We start from the raw sequence: 19,475 nt of genomic DNA on the forward strand, positions 1-19,475 counted from the left end.
AAAGAAATTTTTTAGTATGTGTCATTTTAATCCAATTGCCAATGTTAATTTAGTTTTATTAAATTGATTGAATAATGAAGGAATTAGGACTTGTTGACATCCAAGATGGTGACCAATTGATGGGAAATAACTCCACACATATGCCTTTTTCTGGTATACCACTATATAAACATGATAATTATTAAAGTGGTTTTGTGCAAAGAGATTTGAAGTCTATAATATTATAATTCTTACTGCATCATGTGCATGAATGAATGACAATGAATTCTGTTTTAGGTAATTTTTTAGTTTGCGACATGTTGATGTAATATTTTGCCGAACCAAGATGCCCCATGCCAATTCCTATTTATCATGACATCGAAATTAAAGGGAGGGAATAACCATGAAGTGGACAGAGAATTGCAAAGAATCCGGTGAAAGTCAGTCAACAGTCAGGTATATTGCTCCAATATTTGTGAGCTGGCTTAGCTATATAGGCCACCTTATCAGAGTTCTTGAAATCTTTCGGTCCTGTCGGCAAGACCGATAAAAACAACCAAGGACCGATAACTTTACGTTCTGTGTCAGTCCAAATGACCGGTAGATGTTGAGAAAGCAACTTACGAAAATCCGACTAATTTTCGTACGAATTCCCTACAACCGACCGATCATAATCTGTTAAATGTTTTTCAGTATATCTCGTAATGGCTTCTTCGATGAACGCAAGTACCAAACTATGATTGATTAATTGTTTAAACAAGTTTTTGACGCCAATAAGGTATAGCCAGGTGAGAAAAATCAAACTAAGATTAAAAACCTATGAAGAAAATCGACCTGCCATGGGAATTCAACGAAATTTGTTACACGATGATCAAATTCGCATGAAGTATGCAGTGTGTATTGACGGAAGGTGCCAAATGTAATGATAATAAAATTCAAAAACACTTTTAATCTTCTTAAAATTATGTTTTATTATTTTGTTGGACTGATAGAAATCTGTCTGGACCGACAAACTTCCTGTGGCAGTCAGTCCAAATGACTGACAGTGGAAAAAAGATTTCAAGAACTCTGCCTTATTCTGAAATCTGTGCAACAAGGAAGGAATTTCCATATATAAACATTCATATTTTACAATGCTCATTAATCAAGGGATAAGATGGAGCCACAGTAGGGGATAAAAGTGTTATACAGAAATTGAAATATTCTTGGAAGATCTTTAAAATTGTAAGAACATGTACAACAAAGCAATTCTCAGTGGTCCAAATTTGTGGTTAAACACTTGATAATATGATATGGCCATAATAGGCATGATAGGGGATCAAGGATTTTTGCGAAAATAAATAGAAATTTAATGTAAACAAGAATATAGTAGTATGGCACTAATTAACTAAGTCCCAAAGAATTGTCTTGATGTGCAAAAAGTCCTTATGTTAAAGTCATGTGGATACAAATCCGTGTGGCTGCCCTTATGGTTAGAGTAGACCACTTGGGGCTTAAGTAAAACTTCACAGATAAAGTTGTAGACACTAGTTAATATAAATTAAGAAAAACGAAGAAATAGCTAGGATTAATATCTGCTTTTGTTTTTACCTTCAGACAAGTACTTCACATGATAGCTTAATTAACAATTTTTTTTTTAATTATGTGTTTCCTAATGTTACAAATACTTCTCTTTTCCTTCCTCTATTTTATCATTTTAATGAAATATTTTTTTTTTCATGTTGCAAAGCCTGCTTTTTCTTCCTAAGCTATTATTAGAGCCTGTAGAATAAAATGAAATAAATTCAAACATTTTCCTGGTGTATCAAGCTTTGAAATCTTTTTCCTAATCTTTTGAATTTCTTTTTAGGTTTCAGCAATAAAAGAGGAAGAATGTATCGGAATCCTGGATAATTAAAAAATTTGCCTTGGATTGGTAAGTATACGGAGATGGAATATCAATTGGTCAATAATAAATTGCTTGGTATAACATATTCTGAATGAAAGTGGAAGAAAAAAATCCATATTCGCTTTTGACTTATTGCATGGAAACAGCCTTCAAAACAGTTGGAATTTCTTATACTTTTTTGAAGTGAAATATGGTTCAGATTAGAGATGAACAAATGTGAACATTTTTTTTGGTTGATTTTTCAGAATTATAGAGGCAATAAAAAGCCTTGGAAATAAAGACAGAACTTGATAATGGCAAAATGATAAAAATATGTTTTTGTTTTCCAAATTGATTATACCTTATCAAAGAGAAAAATAATATCTGAGCCATAACTTTAATTGATCAATTTTCCTTTCTCTTTAAATTTATCCAAGCAAATATTTTATTTTCTCTGGGCTTCATCTTAAAAGGAAAATTTTTTTTACGTCTTTTTTCCTTGGACCTCAAGAATTCTCTAACGATGTCATTTCAGCTCGCCTAGTTTAAGCAACATTGGCAATGTTTATGAGTCAGAGAGGACCTATTGATTTTTGCTGGTTGGTGACCAGGCAGATAGCAGTAGTCGGAATCCTAGACTGTATTGGCTACAGAATCACATGGACGTTATATACACACTGACGATCACATTGTTACAACCTCTCGATCTGCCAGCCACGTGCAGCTTCAGATAACAACACTCCATCAGATCAAATTCTGTCCACAAGTGATGCTTCCATATTACTTCTCTTTTTCGGATTGGGAATAAGCCTGCAAATTTTTTTTTGCTCCTGGAGTCATTAGGATTTTTCACACTTGTTCCGTAAGTTTTATTTTCACTGTCTTGTTCTGTTTTGGATTCTTTAAGTAATAATGAGGGGTAATTAGTAATTTATGCCAAACTGCTCAATTACCATGTCAGGTGTAAATTCTTAATCCGGGTAATAATGGACATTGCAGTTTGTTGAATCACTGAGTCATTATGAAGCTTTTCAGCTAAGTATGGAATTATTCTGATTTTATTTCAATGAATATCAAATATATGCGCTTGCCGTGCTTGTAGTCACTATGTACTTGTATTAGCAATGCAGACTGCCAACTTGTTAAATCAATGAAACTTGTTGCATTATACTGGGAGGTTTTTTTATGGTTAGAATAATTTACAGGTTAAATATTAATAGGTCTCTTAACTGGTATTATAGTATTTTAATATTAATGCATCAACTACAGTAATTGATGTATGTATAAGCACAAGGATTTCTCCATAGAAATCATGGCATGTCTGGCCCAACTCATATTTCATTAAAAATTTTTTGATATTGCACCTTTGCTAATGGTAATATAATGTTAACAAATTCAACAAGGGGATAGGGGGATCATCGATGCTTATTTATAAATTGGTTTTGTTCTCATTACAAAGTCATGTATTGGGGAATTTTAAAAAGTAATTTTTATTAACAACTGTCTAATGATATTTTATTGTCATAGCTCAATTCCAAATGATTACAACAATAAATTTTGTTAATTTATTCTTTCCAAATATAAATTTTCATCACTAGCCAAATAATATCAGTAAGATTAATTAGCAGATCCACTGAACATGCATGGTCTAGAAATGGAAATTTTAATTTGAAATGAAAAATTTATTATTTTTATCATTTGATAATTGACAGTGATAAGTTAATAAATCGGCAGCATTTTACATTTTTTCTTGAAAATTAAAGGCTAGAATTCACTATGGTAATTAAGTGCTATTTTTATATAAGCTTTAAAAATTTATTTAAATAATTTTTACATGTTGGATGCAAGCATTGTAACTAAAGAGAAACATGCTAACATATTTATGTTTGAATTGTTTTAGCACATATAATCAGATTTGTTCATAACTATAAAAAAAAATTGAATGGAAATTATTTCAAATAAGGGAAACAATTGATATAATAATAGAGAATGATTGTTTCTTAGATGTGACATAATTATAACAGAAAAAATAATTTCGATTTTATCATTGTGTACCAATCTGCACTGTATCTTATGGTAGAAGCACTGTAGAGGCTTTTGGTCTTTGGCCTTGTTTGTTTATAGATTGATTTTCTCTCTTTGTGCACACTTCAGTTCTCTTTATTTAGCAATTAATTGTCCATTATCAGGCCATCAGAGAAGAAAAGTACCTTATAGCAAGCTATAAAAGCAAATTCTACATGTTTTCTTTGTCAGTGCATCATGTGGATTAGCAAGACAAATGTTGAAAAAATTGAGTCTTTAAATCTTTACAATCTGTACACGTAGATATTACTTGACGTGTTTCCATCATGGAAAGTATTACAGTGTACTATTAAATGATGAATTGGATTTTTTTTAAATATACATGAATGAAGTTACAGTTCAAAATACTGTATATGCAGAATTTTTACTGAGGATTAAAGTTTGGCATTATTAGCATGGGTGCTGAGATTGCTTAAACTGAATATAGCTAAAAATTAATTGCATTTAATTTGTAAAAGCTTCTTTATATATATTGTGAGCATTTTAGAATTGCTAAAATTACACCTTGCCAAAAATAAATTACCAATTTTTAAGAACAAATTTCTAAAGGTTTCTGATCTTGCTAAAATTTCCACTTATACGATAATTAGAATTAATCTATTTTAAGTAAAGTGTAGTTTTAAAAAATTAAGGCTTTGAAAATTTTTTTTATAATGACAGAGGTGTCTTGTCACCTAGTCTTTCCTGCACTTACTCTGACAATGAAATTTTTGCCGTTGCTCAACATTGTTGCCCTTAATGTTCCTTTACATTTTAAAATTTGCCCTTTCTCCTTTACATTATTTCTTCAGACAGTGCTCCTGTACATTGTTGCCCATAATGCTCCTTTAAATTTTTGCCCTTAATGATCCTGTACATTGTTGCCCTTCCTCTTTTACATTGTGCCCTTAGTGGTCTTTAATATTGTTGCCCTTAATTCCTCTGTTACATTGTTGCCCTTGCCCCCTTATGTTGTTGCCCTAAATGCTCCTTAAAGTTTACATTGTTGCCCTTTATACAACTTAAAATTTTGCCCTTCATTCTTTACATTGTTGCCCTTGCTCATTTACATTGTTGTCCTTCAAGTTGATCATGCTCCTTCTCATTGTTGCCCTTAATGCTACTTTACATTTAATTTGCTCTTCCTCCCTGACGTTGTTGCCCTAAATGCTTCTCATGCTTCTTTGCATCCCTGTCCTTAATTCTCCTTTACATAGATGCCCTTAGAGCGCCTTTCCATTTTTGCCCTTGATGCTTTACACTGTTACCCTTAATGCTCCTTTATATTGTTGCTCTCAATGCTCCTTTACATTTTTGCCCTAAATGCTCTTTTACATTGTTGTCCTTTATGCTACTCTACATTACTGCACTTATAATGCTCCTTTATATTGTTCCCATTGTTCCCTCATTTTATTGCCCTTGATTCTTCATATTATTGCCATTGTTTCTTTACATTGCTTTGGCATTATCCATTTCACTTCTTTTCATTATAATTGCCCTTACTCTTTGTCCTTGTTGCCTTGACTCCTTGCCTTTGGGTCATTGGTAGTATTGCCCTTCTACCTCACATCATTGCCCTTGCCATCACTTCTTGACTTTGTAGCCTATATTCCTGTGTAATCAGGGCTGAAATATCAGACATTCTTCTGTATCTTTGCCACAATATGTTATCATGATACTGTCCATGGATTATAATATTCTTGTTTTTATTAAAATGAATAATAAATATTTTATTTTCAAAAATGCATTCTGTATAGTTAGATAAAATTATGCATCAAAATGGCATTTACTATTATGTATTACATATTTAAATTTCAAATATTCATATTATTTTATATTTGCATGAATTCCAAAAGATAAAGTAAAACAGAGAATTTTTTGTTTTTCTCATATCATTTGATATTTCTACTTATTTCAATGAAGCAAGTTTCAAAATGTATAGCATCATCAAACAGAATTGATATAAATGGGTATCATCCATTCAGTCATAGTCTCATAGATGTGATATTTATCAGTGTCTATGTCCTGGACTTGTCAACTTTGGATTTTTATTGGTTTGCTTTATACTGTGTGAAACAGAACAGCGACAAATAGATTGCTTTTGTCCTTCCATGTATCTTGTCTTTCTGTCATGTGTTTCTCTTCGACGAGAATTTAATTTTCTGTAAAGATGAAATTAGTTATAATTTCCTAATACTTCCTTTGTGATTTAGCCCTGGCCAATCCTGCTTTAAATATTTCAGATTGTTCAAAGTGTAAAATCTTTTAACATCATAGTGCTAAACATAAACATTTTCATAATATTTGTAATCAAGTTTGGCCACAGAAAATTAGATAAGTAGAACTAGGGTAAAAATACTAAGTTTTATAAAGTAGTGGCCATTAATTATTACTGCAACTTAATAGGATATCCTTAGCTGTAATTTATATTAGAATTAGAAAAAAAGAATATTTCCATCTTTAAACAGAATAATACTTAATATGGAGAGGTATTTTCTTGCCAATTCCTGCATCAGTTATTTTTCCTTTATTTAATCCCCATCATGAGTAAAGGAAGCTGTACGTAATGGAAGAAATATGTATTTTTTTCTTTTCCCAGCTGGGATTTATGATAAAACCCTTTGTTTAATCTTCTGAAATAATTCGTATTCCCATTTAGAATTCTCTTTAAGATTCATACTTACTGCGGTAACTGACATATTTCATCAATATTTTATGAATTATTAAAGAATAGTCATCGTTAAAAGTAAGAGGGGAATTAATTTTCTTACAGTTATGGATGAGACATGCAAGGCTTAGCGTGCCGGGAAATCGAAATTATAGTACCTCTGAAGCTGGGCAGTCATGTAAGCTAGTATCTTGAGAAAAGGTTTTATTTTTTTTATGTGAATAAATATGACTGTGCCAACACTCACTCAACTTGATCATGTTGATATGTTAATAGAAGGATGTGAATGAATCCATTGCAAAGTTCGTGACCAAAATGATTTGGGGGAGGGGGTATACGTATATGCACTAAATTCATGAAACTGTAGTTTATTTTCTTCATGTGACAAGGCAATATTAAGCTTGATTTTTTTTTTCTACCAGTTTTCTATTTCATGCTTGTCAGTCTTAGAAGGCAGAACAGAAAAATAATTTCATGGTTGATTTGTGGAAGATAAGTTTGTTTTTTATTATAGAAAATTCATTTCTTTTACGGTATAAAAGGTCTTTGCACTTGGACTTGTTTTTTTTAGTGTCAATATATTTAATATTTATATATAGCTGAAACACTATATACATCTTGAATTTCAGATTTAAGTTTCAAATTAATAGTGTAAATGTATAATCTCAAAAAAACTGTCTGAAATCATTTTGCTTAAAAAAAAAAGATGCCTTTATGAATCACTAATGACGATGCCCCCTCATAGCCACTCGGCAAAAAGTTGCAGTTTCTCAAATGCATTAGTCAAACTCCAAGATCTCTTGAGATAAAAAATGTTAGTAATTGCAAAGAGAAAGTTTGTTACCAGTACTTGCAGGAAATACGTCTGTGAGATATGAAAGTCCTAGCTCCAGTTGCTAAATACCGGGTAAGTATAGTCATGCAAGGTTAAAGCTTTTTAAAGGTAGGTGAAAGTCAAGGTCAAAGATTCAAAAGTTATTGTGCACAAGGGAGGGTCTTGTCGATGGGAATTGCACATGTGAAATAAGAAAACCAAACACCCACCATTGAAATTTAAATGAAATCATCATAACTTCCATTGAGAAAAAGAAAACCTGAATGGTCAAAGGTCAAGGTCACACATTCGTAATTATTAATGATGCATTATCTCTCACCTGTAAACAATAAATAAATTTTATTACCAACAGAAATGGCAATGATTGGTACTGTGTTTATAGTAGGTTGTTTTATTTTTATAAAGATAACATCTAGTATTTCATTTGCCCCACCAGGGGGTGACTGTAACTGTTAGGAGTATACACTTTAGCCTTGTTTATTTTGTCACCAATAATGTTACATGAACACACAAACATTTAAGAGAATCATTACCAGTGTCATTAATGAATAATGTAAATTTAATTGTTCTTGGGTTAGCTCAGTGTACAGAAGCCTGGATACTGCAGGAGTCATATTTGCTGATTAAAAACCTAGATCCCATCCATCAATTAATTGATTTTGCTGATCAGTTACTAATTGTAATTGCTTCTGTGGAGTATCTGAGAAAGTCTATTGATTCAAAAGTGTTAGAGAATTCAACAATCTTTGGAAATGAAGCAGAAATGAAGAGAAAGATTTCAGTCGCAGGAAGCGGGTAAATTTTTTTAATGGATTTTGATGATTTCAGAATCTGTTTTGAGCTTGGGAATGAAATGGTGAAAATGATTTGGGAGCAATATTGACTGGATTGGGCAAATGTTGGAAGACTGATAGTTTCTCATGGCAACGTGCAGCAATTTGAATTTTTCTTTGTGATCCTTGATCAATTCCTCTTGATATTTTCAAGAGGAAACCCACATCAATTTCCATAAGGGCTGATTTAATGAGAGATTTATTTGAGATATTGTGCAATGGTATTTTGTGCAAAATATCGAAGGATAAGGTCTATTACGTTTTATAATGATTGCTTCTGAACCTTGTAACTGAGTCAGATATGAAAGGGTTGTGATCTTTTAATTCAATCTTAATATACATTTTGATGAAAATGGTGTGGGATGTGTTTTTTAAAGATAATTTTTCCTCCTTGGTGCAGACAGTAAGTGATATTTATGTACATGTTTGTACAAAATAAGATTTTCTCTCTCTAAGAGTTGGATTTTAAAGTGATTACAAATGGTCAATATTGAATTTAAGAGCGTATTAAGAAATTTAAGGATCAAGAAAAAAGAATGATGAAAATTCAATACTTCAAATTTGATACCACCAACATCTCTACCCTGCAGTAGATCTAAGAGATTAAAAGAGTGATCAAACTCTCCCTTTAACAGAAATATCACAGCAAAACTTGTTTAGTACGAACACGGATATTGCGAATTCACAGATATTAGCGAAGTAATTTTGGATCCACAGCTTTATGAATTTAAATAATTTCTTATATGGATATAACGAATTGAGGATATAGCGAAGAAATTTCACAGCTCCCAGTGACATCACTATAACCGGGTTTTACTGTACGACTATAAATGGTGCATGCATGGTTCCCTTGTTACGACCATTAATTTGCAAATGTGGGTAGACTAAGGTAGACATGCAGAATTGTTCTAGATATTGGTACAGGTTTTCACTATTATAGGAATCACTGAAGTGGTCAGTGAAAAATTAATCAAATTAGCTGCATAAATTTTCTAAACTCAACAGCTCTCTGATATTGTTAATTCTCTATTAACTTTCTTGATTGCTTTTAGTCATTCAAAATTTGGCTGTACAGTTATTATAGTTAGGCCTATAATATTTTAAATTTGTTTGCTTATAACATGTTCAAGGCCTATAGGTTCATCAGTGTGGTGTCAATAACCCTTAAAATTTGTCCAGTCAAAAGTAAATCTCCTAGTTGTTTGTCAGGAACTCTAAAAGTGAAACTATCATTGAAGTAATAATTAAACTCTTTATCCTTACTTTAAAATTAAGCCTTTTTATGGATATTTTCCATTTATATTGCAGGCATAATTGGGATACTAAGCTGCAACTAAGTTGCTTTTATCTGAATTCAATATGGTTCAAACTATTATTGTGATTTCATACATGTAAAAGACAAATGATATTACATTTTGGGGGAAGTAAATTTATAGATGTGCATGCATTAATGAGATGTGTTCAAATCCTGGTTGTTTTTATGACAATTTGAATTTCATTATCTCAAATGCTGATATCTCATTTTAGTCAATTATCATGGGTATGTCGCAGTAATTAGTGATCAGAAGTCTCAATCACTTTTTCAGTATGTATTTTAATCTCAAACTTCAGATATCTGGAAACTTTTTCTGAATTGGCCTCGTCATGTTCAAAATAACAAGGTTTGACTGTAATTAAACTTCGCATTTGGCATGCTTGTATTTTGTAAAAAAAAAAAAAGAAAAGTGTGCATATAACATATTGTACTTCAAGTTAATTTAGAATACAATTTTTATTCTTTGAAATTTTAATGTTTCTGCAATACCGTATAGCGGGTTTTCTTAATAGTGGGTGTAAAATTTGGTGTTTTGCCTGCTCAAAGGTATGTCAATAATTTCGCGCAATTCATTTTAGCAGATACAGGGTTTCAGCTTTTTGCAGATGAACACAAAGAAAAGAACTGAATATTATAGCGATTAAAATTTGAGCGGGCTACAATCAAAATGCCAAAATAAGCCAAAATTAGCACTCCGCTAAAATAACCCGCTATACGGTTTAATTCTTAGGAAGCTATGCTATAATTATTACATAGTAATATGTATACTAAGTCTAGTTGATATACTTTGAAATCTTTATTCATCCGGATTGGTTGCCACTTCAGTGTCTTCAACCAATATCTGATCCAATTTGCCCTGCACAGGTTCACTATTGACTCCTAAATGATACAAGTTCATACTGTTCGAGGGCTCTCAGAATGCTTGGTGTATTGGTCACCAATATTAATTGCTAGCAAATGTAAAAGCATGGATTAAAACCTAACAAGTACAAGATGCCTCTTTGTTTGGTTGAGGAGATGGAAAATGAACAATATGGAATAGATCTGTTTTGTTCAATTTCTAAGGGTTCCTATTTGGATTGGCAATTAAAAGAATGGGATTGAAGTGAAATTACTTTTTTTCTGTGTAAAAGGGTTTGCTATAATAAGGAATATATGTATTCAGTTTGATGTGGAGAATTTTACTCCTACGAATTCTAAAGTTGCTATTGATTGTTGTAAAAACCTTGAGTCATTTCAGTGCATCTGTAGTGATAATATTAAGTGTTTCATCATAGTCTTTGAAAATCAAAAACTTTATCTATCATATGAAGTTATAGTTAAAGGACTGTATTTAACTTTGAAATTAATTCAATTCAACAGAAAACGAGATCACCAGAATAATATTTTGTACTGTAAAATCGCATATTTTTGAGGGGTCAAATTTTCATGCTTTGGGGAAAATCCCTATGAACCATATATCGGTTCATGGGGATCTTATTTCATGGTTGAAGAATTGTTCAGTAGAAATATATGTGAAAATTGCATTTTGTGGTGGATATGAATTCATGGGTCTCTTCATGCCTTGAAAACCACGAAAATTAAATCCCCACGAAAATTAGTGATTTCACAGTATTTAATTTCTCCAAGAATATATTTTGTAGTACTTGAAGGAAAGCATATATATACACATGTATTGCAATTGTGGATTCATATAATCAGTTTGTCAATTAATTATGTATGGATATAATGAAGCACAAGTCTTCTGGACCACATTTTACCATGAGTTCATTTTCAAAGATCAAACTTCCAAGTATACAAAATAAAACTAAATAAAATTGAAATTAGTTGATAAGGCAACCTTTTGACATTTGTCTGAGCTTATTTTTTTTTATATTAAATAATTATAAAAATTGTTTTAACAAATGAACTGTCATTTTAAAAATTGCATATAAAAAGTTTGTAGAGTCAGTCGTTATTTTATCATTGTATATTTATTGTAAATAAATATAGAAAGTTATAAATATAAAAAATTGTTTAAAAAAATTCTTTTAATTTTATAGTGTCAGAAGACCTGAAAATAAAATGCTGACATTGAATCATCACAGGAACTGAACAAGTAAAATGCATGTGCATTTTGAGCAGAACAATTCAACACGAACGGAATGTACGATTCACTCCTTGTCATGGATGGGAAAAGTACCAGATGTACCAGACAACAATGGTGGCTGGAAACTGAACCGGAACCAGTATTATATGGAGGGCTGGCTGGCCAGCGGGAATGCCAAGGGGGTCGTGGGTGTCACCTTCACCACCAGTCACTGCAAGAAGTACGATCCACCACCCCGCAGTAATTTTAACTTGAGAGGACACAAAAGTGAGGTGAGTTGATATAGCTGAAGATGCATGGTTTTCATCTAAAGGTGCTCCTTGTAAATTTGGCTACTCGTATTTCTGAGTTAATTTTCCAAAGCCTCAAGAGTACTAAATTTGTGCTAAGTACGTAAAAATATAATACATAAGTGTATATGGATTATTTTATCATGTGTTTTTCACTGTGTAGCAGATTAGCAGTGGTGGTCAAACAATATTTACATATCCAATGTCTGTGTGAGAGATAAAATTACAGATTGTAAAAATACTTTTTTTTAAGACATAAATCTACTGGTTCATCGATAGGCACTGTTAAAAAAATCATTTGGGGGTGGGACAAATTGAGACAGAAGTGGGGCTTGCGTGTGAATATGTGGAATCAAGAGCATGTAAATATAAGGAATAATTGTTAGAATTTTTGGTTTCATGACGATGATCAATTAATTGGCTTGGCATGATAATTTTTAATAACACCTTCAATGTACTGTGTTCATGCAAATTGGTCATGCAAAAAAAACTCTAGTTATGACATGGGCATTTCACAAGTAATTATTCTTTATAATGTGGATATACATGATATTCCATAAAACATTTACATATGACATAGGATATTTTTGAAATTAGCTAAATGTGAGGATATCAATGAATTTGATCACAAGTATCATTTGAAAGCTAAATTGATGATTCAATTGTATTTGATGTCTAGTATTAAAAGTTTAAATTCAAATTTGCACTCCTTGATTGAATCTTTGTAATATATATATACGTCTTTAAAACATATGCCAAGGTCTGTTTCCTTTATTCATATTAAGATCACCAAAATCTCTTGTCCTAGCTGGTTGTTCTGATACTGCGCATTTTAAATTCCTCACAAATCCGCAAGATAACTTTGAAAAATGGGGTGAGCAATCGTCATGAGATTAAACTTGATTTATAGAAAAATTGTGATTGCACATTTGTATGATTTGGGTCAATTAATTGTGAAAAAAAAAAATTGATTTAAATCCATAAAAATTGGAATGGGTGATCCACTTGGAAGATTGGAATTATAAAAGGGAAGGAAAAATTGAGGGTGTTGTGACATTTTTCTGATTTATTTCATTAAAGGAGGGCCCAACATTGCTATATGAAAGCTGAATCCAATATAATGCTTGTAAATTGGAGTATTGTGACAAAACTCGGTTAGAAAATCCGATCGCACTTTCTCATAAAATATTGATTTATTTCAAAAAATTATTACAAGTTATGTAACAAAATAATAATGGGCCTTCTTAGCTGATCAGTTTTATGGAGATTTTTCGTGAGTTGGTACAAGACAGTAATCAGACATAATACACTGTAATACGATTTTTTTTTTCACGTCTGAAATGAGGATTTTTGGAATTGTGTCAGACTGGTATTAGATGATTAGTATTGAGACACAAGGTGATATTTAAGCTTTACTTGTCTGCTGAAACATCAGGCTATTATATGGCATCATCAATTAAAAAAATATAATGGTGCTTATGTGTTTCATGATTTGGAGCCCACTTTACTGACTTATTAAGCCATGTCTTCTTGCTTAAAATGTGTATCTAAACTTCATATTTTGGTCAAATAAAGTGTAATACTATATAAACAAACAATTATATTATTTCCCCAACCGTGAATAATTATTTTGATTTCATTTCAAATCATTTGCAAATGACACCATGCTGTATTTACAAAGAGATTAATTTATTGTCTTTCCAAAAGGATATTTGTTTCCTTGAACACATCGCAGAAGTACTGTCAATATTTTCCATCCAGTTGTCATTGTGAATATACATTGCTTTCTATCAATAATACCCATTAGGCGACACAATCATATATATTACACTACAGTGATCGTAGAACAATTCACTGTTTGATCATTCGATAGTTTCCCACTGGTAGCTTGGAGCAGGAGATTTAGAAAGGATGCGAAATTTCATCTGCAGCCATTTTACTTCACAGAATGTTTGGTCAAAGTGCTTTTATTTGAATATGCATATGTAATTAAAAGTGTGTGACACTAAATAAAAGGACCACAATTGTTACAGTCAGGACTAAATGGATGATGGGTTCCTTGATTTGCTTTTTGTTTTGTTGAGTGCTTTGATTTTTTGCCCAATTCATTAGTACACCCAATCATTTTGTATTTTGGTAACCATTTTACTTCCTTTTTAAAGCTATACATGTATGTGGCTAGATGGGTAAATATATGCATAATATAGGCATTAATGATTAAAGTCAAGCTGTTTTAAATGCTTAGTGAAAAACTAATCACTGTCTGTTAAGTAAATTCTTATCATATACAAAATATGGATTTACTGGTATGTCTTAATATCATGAAAAAGAGAAACAATTTTTATGATGAAATTTCAATGTCATCAGTGTCTTTCTGCAATGCAGCAATTTGCAATTAGTACATGTTAGTATATTAGCATGTTAGTACATGTAGAACAAAGTACAGAAAGGATGAGATTTCAGGCTTTGCTATTCATTTCTCTTATTTGATGTAATAAATACATTGTATGTCTTCCGGCTGGCATTTGTAAAAGTCCCAACTGTAGTTTTAAAAAACATGGAAGGTATAGATTTTACCAAAGGGATTTCTCCAGCAAGGTTCATCACAGGACAAAATGTGATTCCTTGATCAAGTATGTTATTGACATCGTCTTAAGCAAGAATTCATTTTGCAACAAGGATTTCTTTTATGTCTCTCTTTTTGGCCTCTGTCAAGAAATGTTTGCCAATTTTCTGTGTAAAAGCCTTATTACTCTGTGCAATTTTGTATTCTGCTGTCTTATGAGTTCTGAAGCCAGATTTCCTCAGATGAGATGCCTGCTGGTCTAGTGCTTATTTGTTTCCAACCACTGGCTCTACGGTCCCCTTTTGTAACAGAGGTTTATCATTAATGGTACTTTGGCAGGCTTTTCAAACGGAATGGAGCTTAGGAAAAAAGCTTGTGCTATTATAATTACTTTTGGCACATCTGGCATTTAGTATTAAAAAATGAAGGATGCAATATTATGACTCTTAAGCCATATATTAATATGTTTCCAGTAACATACTGTAAAAATTCAGGGTTTTTAGGAAGGATATGTCTTATTTTTTTTATTTTAACAAACCTGTATAGCCATACTGTTAATCACTTTTTATTCTCGGGAACTTTATTTTGACCTAATTATGTGAGACACTGTACTTCCAATGCATTTTGTAATACATGTAGCCATGGTATTTTAGGTAACCGTGTTAAATATCCTGAAGTTTACATGTGTGACTGTATAGGGTAAGACTGTAATAAAGTTAGATTAAACAAATTAATTATATATTTTGAGGCTTTAATTATATTAAACTCGCGTCTATGACATGAGGTCTCCAATATACTTATATTTTGGAAGTACCGGTGTCATATAATATATTGAACCCCGTGATATTTTGAACCCGGTGTCGTATAAAATAGCACAATTTATAGATTAATTGAATTGATTTGCTTTATCAAAGATATTCTATAAGTAAGATGTAGATTTTATTTTTGTTTTAAACAGTTGCACAAAGAGGCACCTGTGTGATGTGTATTCACATATTTAAAAACAATATATTCTATTTCAAGGTAACACTAGTCCGCTGGAATGAACCTTACCAGAAACTTGCCACCTGTGATGTCCAGGGAGCCATATTTGTTTGGATAAAACATGAAGGGAGATGGTCCACAGAACTGATCAATGACAGAAATAGCCAGGTTTGTGTCTCTTATGTGTAACTGTCAGTTTGGAGTTCGTGAAATGAAATACATGTAGATGATCAACAACAGTGATCAATCTGCAAGAAATCTTATTTTAAATTAGAAAAAAATTTCTTGAAAATTATTTTTTTTTTTTATTTCTTTGTTCCTATAAATTAAATTATAAGCATGGATAATTTCAAACAATAACTCTTTAGATTGATAAGTGTAACTGATGAACTCATTTTACAGGTGACAGACTTTTCTTGGTCCCATGATGGTAGAATGGCCCTGATCTGTTACTGTGATGGTTTTGTCCTGGTTGGGTCAGTGGCAGGACAGATGTATTGGTCATCCATGCTTAACCTTGACCAGACCACCATTACCTGTGGAGTGTGGTCTCCCGATGACCAGCAGGTGAGCTCTTCATAAAGCAGAGACAATTGCAAAAAGTTCGGCACCCCCCATCCCCACCCCCCCCACCACCCCCTTCAGAGAGAAATTACACTTCTGCATTGGTTTTGTGCATTATCAATGCAGGTGAATCTGAAAAGCAACTTTTATAGATTTAATAGAAAAAAAAAATTGAATAGGTCTGATTATTTTTATTCTTAAACTAGTGATTAATTAGAAATATACAAGATAGTGGGAAGAGGAATACTTAGTTCTTGACTAGATAGTCTAAGAGATAAAATAATCTTAGTCCTTCTTTACTGCAGTTGTCAATATATAGCTTTATATGAAGTTTGATCCATTTCGGTATAACATATGCTTACTTTGGAATCTCTAAAAATATGCTGTTTATTAGCTATACAATTGTGTATAATTAGCAAAGTAGGACAACAGTTTAGTTGAAGACCCACAAGGTCAGTAACCATAGTATTTTACAAAAGCTATAGTGGTAAGCAATATATATCAAATCCAGACCTCTTTCAGTTCTCAAGGTAAAAGGTGTGCAGAAGGACTGATAGACTGATATATGCTGGGTAAAGTTATCTCTTAGTCATGTTATTGTTGCTTTGCTCTGCAGGCAAAAAAGTATGCGCTAAACAATATATATCAAATCCCTGCCTTTGTCAGTTCTGAAGATAATAAGTATGACAGACAGACAAACAGACTGACAGACCTATGCTAGGTAAAGTTGTGTTGTTCTGTGCAGCTGACACAAAACAATTTTTTTTCCTTCACAGAAATTAAATGTATCATGCAGGTATCAAAATCCCAGCTTGCTTGATTCCATTACTGATACATTTAGAATCCAAACTAAAAAGCTAAAATAAGAAGCTGTTTTGATAGTGTTGACATTAGCGTGTATTTGCTGACATTAGCCTGTTCATGTACATTAGCATGCTCAGCCACATTAATTTTTATGCTCCCTGACAAAAGCCTGATTAAGTCTACTTAATCGGAGTGCCCTTAGTTCGTCTAGATATGGCTGTACATAATCAGAGGTGACGTAAACCCTAGACCTATGCCTTGTTAAAAATATCACTTAAGCTTCATCCTCATCAACCTCGTGTGCCCAAAATTCTTGATAACATGCATGTATATGTGACATTTAATCTGAAATTTTTAGTTAAACATGCTGAAGGCAAATCAAATATTTTTTTTTATTATTATTTTTTTTTTTTTGCAAAGTTGTTTTTGTGTACGTGATCTTATATGATTTTTTTCATGGAAAATGTCATTGTGGGTGGATTGTTCAGATATGGATCATGCATTCTATTAGCCGATGTAATGGTGTGTAAAATGTCACCTCATTGCTTTCATTGAAGTTAAAAAGTGGTATTTGATATAAAATTTATGATTTATTAATATTTTGGCTTATCGCTACTAAAATATCACACCTAAAGCTAGCTTATTCTGCTATTAATTGATGTACATATGTCTGGGAAATTAAGCACAAGATAGTGAACTTAGTGCTAACCAGTGTTTGGTTACTGCTGGTTCTTTTAACTTGGACTTAGCAGGATTGATTGTTATACACATGATAAAGGAGTGTTTTTTGTGGTCACCCTCTCAAGTGCGTTGGTGCCTACTTATATAGACATGCAACTATTTCCTTATAATGACCATAGCTCTCACATCAACATCAGCTTTGTGAATGAACAATATGATACATAAGTCTGAACTTTTCTTTTAGTTATCAAATCAAAAGAACTTCCAGTTTTCTTGAATTAATTCAGAATTAAAGAAAACAATTCCATGTTTATTTATTAAAAGTAGAACCTGTAGGGATTTTCTGTTATGCCATTGGGTTTGTCTTGAAACAACTTTTTATGCTAGCTAGCCTACAATTTAGTTGCTTTAAAATTATTTTGTGTAACAAGAAAATTTTTTTGAGAGTGAATCATGAATGACAATGTTCAGAAAATATTAATAGTCATTCAATGTTCGTCGTTTTTATTCTAAGCTGTTGAAAATCCATAAAAGGAGAATAATTGCTGTGGCATCCTCTGCCAGGCTTTGTAATCTGATACAAGTACATTTATTTCTTCTAAGCATGCCAGAACAGTCTGAAATTAAAAAGCCATTTTCTAGAAATTAAAGCTTTTAAAGAAATCGATACAAAAAGCTACTGCAGATACAAGCAGGCTTAAGTATATGTGTAGATGCAAGGATTCACAGATTAAATTTGACGATTTTTATGATAATGAATGGTTTTCAAAGAAAATTCCTTAAAAAATCGACCAAGGAAAATACCAAAAAATATGCATTAAAAAATATTTAATGATAATGGTGATTAAAAAATCTATAACCATCATGAAAATTGCATATTTCTAATCTTACAATGATTTGAAGCCTATGTGGATTTACTTTAATGAAAACATTTATCAAATATGGATGTTAAGCTTTTAAAGAGAGGATAGGAGAAACAGTTTGATACATTTGATATAAAATCAATATTTGTGGTATTCATTTAGTTCAAAAGACTGATAGATTGTAAACATTTAATTTTTAGGGGTTTTTTAAGGAAAGAAAGGAAAAAATATGTCAGCTGTACTTGATGGACTCTTTAATCAAAATAAGAATGAATTCAAGTTCGAAACAAAAAAAAAGCAGTGCTTTTTTATGAGACTGAAAATTTTGATGTCCGAAGAGAAACTTTTACCAAACATTTTCCTTAAATATTGAAACTAGAAATTCATTCTTTAAGGCAGTCTTTGTAAAGAGTACTCCTGCTTGCAAAAATAGCATTCATGCAACCTTTATAAGCACCCACACTTACCTTGAGTTCAAATGATTCTGTTTAGAATAATTTACCTGATACTTTAAATTACTTAAATTTACTGGTGAACATTAGGTAATGTCAAAGAGTACTGGTACTTTTCAACTCATATTCCCACTGTCTAAATTACCAGTTGTTTAGACAAGTTTTTGTAACTTTCATTGACTTAATGTTTATTATTGTAATAAATAAATCAATAACTTTCTGCTCTCAATGTATTTTGTCAAAGTATTGAAAAATTTTGCCAGGGGCTAAAGAATCTAAATTGTGACTTGGAGGGCAAAGATAATTATACCCCCTGCAAACGAAGTTTGGGGAGGTATATAGGAATCACCTTGTCCGTCTGTCTGTCTGTCCGTCTGTCTGTCTGTCCGTGTTTACGAGAGTGCATTTATTGGGTATTTTTCATGCCAAGATTGTACTTATTGGGTACTTTTTGCTTATTGGGTATACCCAATAAGAAGTGTCGCTGAATATGCTTAAAACACCCTAATTGGGTATTTGCAGGTTGGTACCCAACAAAACTTGGACACGACGATTTGTCCAAAAAAGTGTCCAAAAAAGTTGCTTTCACGGACACACCGTGTTTTGTTGTTTCAGTTTTAC

At 32.0% G+C, this 19,475-nt stretch overlaps 1 protein-coding gene across 3 annotated transcripts in view; it reads left to right on the plus strand.

Moving 5' to 3' along the window:
• The first annotated feature begins 1,826 nt into the window (after nucleotides 1-1,826).
• The window catches only part of LOC134247443 (tubby-related protein 4-like), a 52,127-nt gene continuing 34,478 nt past the window's right edge, over nucleotides 1,827-19,475 (plus strand). The window contains exons 1-5 of one of the 3 annotated variants that reach the window (XM_062729809.1): nucleotides 1,827-1,894; nucleotides 2,382-2,708; nucleotides 11,604-11,922; nucleotides 15,530-15,658; nucleotides 15,893-16,057. In XM_062729809.1, the coding sequence (XP_062585793.1) occupies nucleotides 11,665-11,922; nucleotides 15,530-15,658; nucleotides 15,893-16,057 (552 nt within the window). In that variant the 5' untranslated portion in view covers nucleotides 1,827-1,894; nucleotides 2,382-2,708; nucleotides 11,604-11,664. Of the gene's footprint in view, nucleotides 1,895-2,381; nucleotides 2,709-2,866; nucleotides 2,886-8,061; nucleotides 8,209-11,603; nucleotides 11,923-15,529; nucleotides 15,659-15,892; nucleotides 16,058-19,475 lie in introns of those variants that run through there. The other 2 variants (XM_062729811.1, XM_062729810.1) reach the window with 2 other exon arrangements.

This window comes from Saccostrea cucullata, unplaced genomic scaffold (assembly GCF_032062105.1).
Source record: "Saccostrea cucullata isolate Sc308-1 unplaced genomic scaffold, CSIRO_AGI_Scuc_v1 ctg1989, whole genome shotgun sequence".
NCBI lineage: Eukaryota > Metazoa > Mollusca > Bivalvia > Ostreida > Ostreidae > Saccostrea > Saccostrea cuccullata.